The 6,919-nt window shown below is 35.4% G+C and overlaps 1 protein-coding gene and 1 pseudogene across 1 annotated transcript; one reads left to right on the plus strand and one right to left on the minus strand.

Moving 5' to 3' along the window:
- Positions 1–285: 285 nt before the first annotated feature.
- Positions 286–1,088, minus strand: LOC117917787 (annotated as a pseudogene).
- A 4,687-nt stretch (positions 1,089–5,775) lies between these two features.
- LOC117919051 (germin-like protein 5-1) lies at positions 5,776–6,624 on the plus strand. The gene is made up of 2 exons (XM_034836092.1): positions 5,776–5,905; positions 5,993–6,624. The coding sequence occupies exons 1-2, from the start codon at positions 5,800–5,802 to the stop codon at positions 6,538–6,540; spliced, it is 654 nt and encodes a 217-aa protein (XP_034691983.1). The 5' UTR covers positions 5,776–5,799; the 3' UTR covers positions 6,541–6,624.
- The last annotated feature ends 295 nt before the right edge of the window (positions 6,625–6,919 follow it).

Genomic DNA, 6,919 nt, shown 5'->3' on the forward strand with positions numbered 1-6,919 from the left:
AGTAAAAGTGGGTGGCATAATAGAATTGTCACTGGCTGTAACTTTTTAACTCCACTTGCCAGAGAATAGGGAAGAAACAGAATATAACTACTAGAAACATGCAATTTTCAATCTCTCTTAAAAATTTCTACATCCTTGACACAAACAATAGACAGGCTTGGAAACATCCTTGGTTACAACCTCATTAGAAAATTTATAAAATAAAGAACAAAATCAAAACTAAAAAAATAAAGAGAAAAAAGAAAATCTTTGAAGTGAGGAAGTTAGAACCTTGAAAGCCGTTCATCAGGTATACAATTTAGAGTCAAAATAATGATCCTTGATGTAGTCCAACTTAGAGTATTCATCCTTCTCATCACTGGTTAAACTAAATTCCAAGCTAGGCAAGACCTCCTTTATTATAGATTTAACCAGTGACACCCTAGAACCACCAAACTCTGGCCATGAAACACATAGAGTTCCTTTGATGTTCCTCATCTAGCATCGACTGAGTAGAGCAGCAGCCAAGCCATCTACCATGCTTCCTGATGGGAAATAATCCAAACCCTTCAACAGTGGTGAACTGTTGGAACCATCACTGTGCTCTTTTCTTTTTAATGATGTCTCCATCTTGAAGACAAATGTTTCATCTGGCGAGAGCTTACCACGAAAGTTTCGACTTTGAACCGAATCCATGATCAAAACCCTCTCAGGAATAATTTACTTACCAATCAACAACTTTGCAATAGCATGAGATCGCTCTGCACTGACAAAGTACTGAACAGAGACAAGGAGAACTGGATTATCAACATCATTAAGGGCATATATATTGCAGGATTTATCTCTGAGAGATGGTTCAATAGAGTTTCCAGATAAGGGAATATCAGGGAGAATGAGAGTCCCAATTAGGGTTTTTGTGGCAACATGGTGGAACACAAAGAGAGAAGGAGAAGATATGGCAATGATGAGAAGGGAGGAACGAAAGGGCTTGTCCAAACTAGAAAATAAGAAGATTGGAGATGGAAAAGGAGGTGATCCAGGAGTAAAGTTGTTGAGATCTTCTTAAAAAACCTTGAAGATGGGGGAATCTCTGTTAGGACATCTTCCATGTTTCTCCTTAATCTCTATTCTGCAACCTACAAATGCGAGAGTTTCAGGCTCTCCAATCCAAACGCCGAATGACCCATCCCAAAACCCACGTATCCAAACACAAAAATTTCAACAAACGAAGAAAAAAGTCGCAAGAGATGGTGTCTTTCTTGCTCTAAAAGTTCACCTTTCTGAAAACCCACTTTTTTTTTCTTCTTTTTCTCAAGTCTCTCTTGTCAAACTTCCCATGGCCTCCTCATTTTTTCCTTCTCCTTTAAGATTGACTCTCCCAACTTCATTTCCTACACCAACCTCGAAAAACCCCAGTTTTCTTTTTCTAAAAGAAATTCTTTTTCCCATGCAGCCTATCGACCCCTGAATTTTCTTTTTCAACCCTTTTTTTCTTTTCTTTTTTTAAAGATAAAATAAAAGGATAAAAAATTGAAAAATAAAATAAAATAAAATAAAAAAGCATACAATGAATAAACACTAATAATAATAATAATAATAATAATAATAATAATAATAATAATAATAATAATAATAATAATACTGCTAATAATAATAATATCGACAATAATAATTAATAATACTAGTGATAATAATAATAATAAGATAAGATCCCCAATCACCGATAATTTTTTGGGAATAAATAAATAAAGCAAGAAAATAAATAAATATCAAATGCATATAATTAATAATCTGAATATTAAACTAAAACATAATAAAAAATTAAATTAAAAAAAACAAAACAAAATATCAAATTGACACAATTAAATATCAAAAATTCATCTCAAGCAATCAAAATCAAAATCAAACCAAATACTCACCTAATCTCAAAATCAAGCAATCAAGAAATTGATCTTAGGGAATTAAGCCCAAAAAAACATCTAAGTGACCTAGGTGAAAAAGTGCATAAGTAATCTAAGTGGAAAGTGTCAATTATGGTGAATTAGGTGGAAATTAAACTAAAGAGGTGTCTAAGTGATCAAAAATGTGTTAAGTGACCTAGAAGGTTTAGAAAAGTGCGTAAGTGATGTAGGGTGATTAGAAATGTGTCAAGTGACCTAGGAGTGTACCTAATGGGCCAAGTACATATAAATGGGCCTATGGTGCCAAAGTGGACCTAAGGTAGTGCCCAATGGGTCACCAGGGAATTATTGTAAAGTATCAAACGAACACGTAATAGGACATGTGCTAGTAAGACAAAATAAAGAGTCTACAGTTATATTGAAATTTTATATTATTACATTTATTGGGTTTTGTTGATTATACTTGATTAATTAGTTGATTTATATATGAGATAATGTCTTCGATAAAAGGGGAACATTGTCAAATTTTTTGTTTTTTGTTTTTTTTTTTAGTTTAGTTGATTTATTTTATTATACATGATATTGCTAAACATTGATTTTACAGGTATGATGGGCACAAATGACATTTCTCTTTTCGATCCATTAGAGCAATCTACATTAGTTATGCAGGATAGACATAGGTCATGTATAATGGACTTCAGTGAGATAGGTACATCTACATACATAACATCATCTAATCATGTAAATCATTGAGTGTGATTATCTAACCAACTTATGTGTGTTTTGTAGTTAAATTGGTATTAACTCATCGACAACGATTGTCGACCTTATATCATCCATTAAACCATTGTATTCATTTTTATATTATCTAGTCTAAATTTTATGAGTTATATCATATTGGTCATGTATAACTAGATTGAGCATTGATCATGAGCTTAGTTGAGAAGTGGCACCTCAAGACACACACATTCTACGTACCTTTTGGGAAGATGACCATTATGCTATAAAATATAGCTATCATATTAGGACTACATATTCATAAGCCTCTTATCACTGACACATTTTGCATTTTGCATTGACTTGCCAATGCTATGTTATGAGTTTTTAGGTGTGATCTCTTTTGCATTGGAGATGAAATGGCTAGGTATATCAACACAATAATTAATTATGTGATCAGTTCTCACATCCACTAGTAGGTGTGGATGATATGACATTAGTATGCTATGCACACATTTCCATATTAGCATTGGTAGGTGGAACATTGTTTGTAGACAAAAGTTACTCACATATTTAATTGACATTTCTTCCTCTACTATGAGACTCTAGTAAACAAACATTAATGTATAGTTGAGATAGTGCAATATTAGCACACTTATATAGGAAGTTATGTCATATGAGTTTGGATGGAGTCATTGAGATTGTCGAACCCATCACACTATTACATGTGCAACTATTCTTTTAAATAACTATCATATCTACTATGGCAAACTATAGTTCCATTGTATTTTAAAATTAACCCCTTAATATTGGATTGTTCACAACTATGGTCATGGGAGAGGCTGCATGTTAGTTGTCTTGATTTAGTTGGTCCAACTACCTTTCCACCAGTTCCACATTTGATCAGGATGTGAGAAATGATTTGTTAGATGAAGGTCTTATAGGAATAGATCACGGATCATAAAACAAGACATTACTAGTATTGCTATTGGGATTTAGGTAGAGGCCACCTTTCACATGGGGTAAATAACCCTACACGTGTCTTAACATTCTACCAAGGCCAATTGGATGCACAAATGGTTAACTAACTAATTACAATTACATTATTTTACCCTAAACCATAATGTAGTATTGTAACTTATGTAAAGTGATGACATTTATAGGTTTTGTAGGAATCTTATATAGAGGACTTGGTTGTATTTCTTCTCAAGATATGTTTAGCAAACCAAGACATTTGGTGGAAAATATTTCCTCTTATCTACTTTGATATTGTTGAGTGACATCAACCTAATAGGGTTTTTTTATGTTTTGGTCTACAATAAAGGATACATCTATCTTGTTCAATAAATGCAAACCTACATTCAATGCATCAAAGAGGATGACATCAATATGATTAGAAGACATTCCATGTAAAGTATGTTACTAGAGTGTATCACTACAACACCTACTATTGTGGGCTTTCATGATCTATATATGTATTAGTATCAACATAGTACACATCAATTGATTACACCCTTATGTTCAGGGATTTGATGAGGTGTCATTGTACAACAATGGCTAGTGAGTTCTTGGTAGTATAATTTAACCAACAAATATCTTATTTGAAACTATAGTTAATAAAATATATTTATTCTTGATATTTAATTTTGTATACAGATCACTGCTATGACATGAATTGTCAATCAATTTGCTGGAGCTACTTTAGGTATTTTAGGAGCTACACATTCATAGAATGTCCGTTGATGTTTTACGCATTATTTGCGAGGATCATTGTATACATCTAATAGATGAACCATCTACATCATCAAGGTCACCTTGGAGACCACTTGTGTCGACTATTACCACTAGGCTGCATCTTATTCGAGATAAAGGGTGAAGGAGAGGGAGAGATAGTAGGTGACAACCTCAACTATCTTTATGTTCATCTAAGATGACATTTGTTTCGGATACACATCTACCTAACCCATCCACGTTAGTTGTTCTACTACTTCAAGCATTTATGTCATTGTTCCCACACTTACCCAAGCCATGTACATCAGCCTCTCCACCCATATTGGATACAATTGTACTCAGCCCATCCACGATCATTAGAGTCGTTCATACTAGTTTCTCTACCACTACCTCAAGTGTCTGCCATAATCCTCGTTCTTACCTGAGTTTTCTACACCATCTCTTCCACTCTTGCTTGATACATCAACATTAATCCCTCTACCCCAACTAAAGTTATCCACACCACCCTTACTTGAGCCATTCATATCATTAGGCATTTTGAGGAGTAGGTGCACAACATGTCAACCTAGAGCAATACCTTCACGGCCTATGGTTTTGATTCTATATATCACAGGTGGATGTGGCAGCTCGAGCTCTTCTCAGGGTGTACTCATCTATCACTCTAATATTATTAAAGTTTATTATTAAAATGGTAAAATATTGATTTAAAAATATTAGTCAAAAACTCCTTTTTCCTTCTTTTTTCTTTATTGGCAACTTCAGCGCTAATGTGATCATCAGAAGGGAATCTGTTGAGCAATCAAATCTGACTTTTTCCTTTGATTGCGGGTCAGTGGATGAAATATTGGTGCAATAACCAGGGAGTTCCAGAGGGGAGATTGGAAGAAGAAGATTTGTTGGCCGGTTTTGCTCCAACAAAAACCACAGACGAAAACTTTAACCACAGGTTCCAAGCCTTGGTCTGTGCCAAACAAAACTTCATTCACTGTCACTAAAGCATGCAACCACCAATTCATTTTAGTCCTTAAGCTTTGACTTCTATTAAGAGTGAAACTTAATCCATGTACATGGGGACCATTCAACTACTCCAACAGATCGAGCCAATCATCCCTTCCCACCTTTATTTTTCATATCTAAGATTGGACATAAGGTGAGGGCGTTGAAAAAAGGTGAGAGCGATAGAGGTAGCGTTGGTTGGGTGTTTGGTAGATGATGCAAATGTCTTTAGGAATCTCTGCCTCATGATCCTAAATATATCATGTTCTAATCTCTACCCACCTCACCTCACGTAACACAGTCTCCCACCAAAACGTCGAAAGCGATTGTTTTGTGTTCTTTTAATCGTTTGGCTCGTAGACTGAATGCTAAACTACTGCCTCAAAACAAAAGGCACGTGCATATATATAGAGACACAAATGCATAGCAATGAAGCATCCTCAAAGCCAATCTTGTTTCATACTTTTATCAACGCATGGAGCTCCTTTTTGCATATTTGATCATCTTCGCTGCCATCTCCGGCGCTCTTGCTTCAGATCCCGATCCTCTTCAAGATGTCTGCGTTGCAGATTTTGCTTCAGGTTTGCCTGCAATTCTGGGTGATTTTGTTTTCTAACAACGTTTTATATTACAGTCTACATTAGTAATAAGAAATGTACGTACTACAGGGGTAACGGTCAACGGATTTGCATGCAAGGATGTCGCAAACATATCCGCGGCCGACTTCTCCTTCGATGGCCTGGCTAAGGCAGGAGTTCCCAACAATTCGTTGGGAGCCGTGGCGGCTGTGGCCACCGTGAACGAGATTCCAGGGCTCAACACGATGGGTCTTTCGTTGTCCCGAGCGGACTTTGCACCCGGCGGCCTAATCCCACCTCACACCCACCCACGAGCCACCGAGATGGTGTTCGTTCTGGACGGTGTATTGGACGTCAGCTTCATAACCACCTCAAACATGCTGGTTTCTAAGACCGTTAAGAAGGGTGAAGTTTTTGTGTTCCCCCGAGGTCTGACTCACTTCCTGAAGAACAATAGCGACAAGCCTGCCGCCGTCCTGGCCACCTTCAACAGCCAGTTGCCGGGGACGCAGGTGATAGCACAAACGCTATTCGCGGCAACGCCGGAAGTTCCAGACAATGTGCTGACCAGAGCCTTCCAGATTAGTACCGAGGAAGTTGATAAAATCAAGTCCAACTTGGCCCCAAATAAGAAGTAGAATTTACATTTTGGAAAATGACTCGTGTAATTTTTCGTTTATAGATAAGTTTGTTTGAATAAACCGACAATAGTACGAGTTCAAGACGACTTGCCCATTTATTTAAAAATAATTTTTATTTCAATATTATTAAAAAATTTAAACGGGCAAGGTGAGAGTACGTGTGAATTTCTCACGATTAACATTTTGTTTTTAATAAAAAAGTTATTTAAAAAAAAAAATTAATTTCATTAAAATAAATATATTTTTATAAATAATTAAAATATTATATTTTTTATAATTTATTTTTTATTATTATTATATATAAAAATAAAAAATAAAAATTAATTTTATGTATAATTGGAATAGAACGAAACAAGAAAATATCTAAAATCACCTC

The sequence above is a fragment of the Vitis riparia genome, chromosome 7 (assembly GCF_004353265.1).
Source record: "Vitis riparia cultivar Riparia Gloire de Montpellier isolate 1030 chromosome 7, EGFV_Vit.rip_1.0, whole genome shotgun sequence".
NCBI classification, from domain to species: domain Eukaryota; kingdom Viridiplantae; phylum Streptophyta; class Magnoliopsida; order Vitales; family Vitaceae; genus Vitis; species Vitis riparia.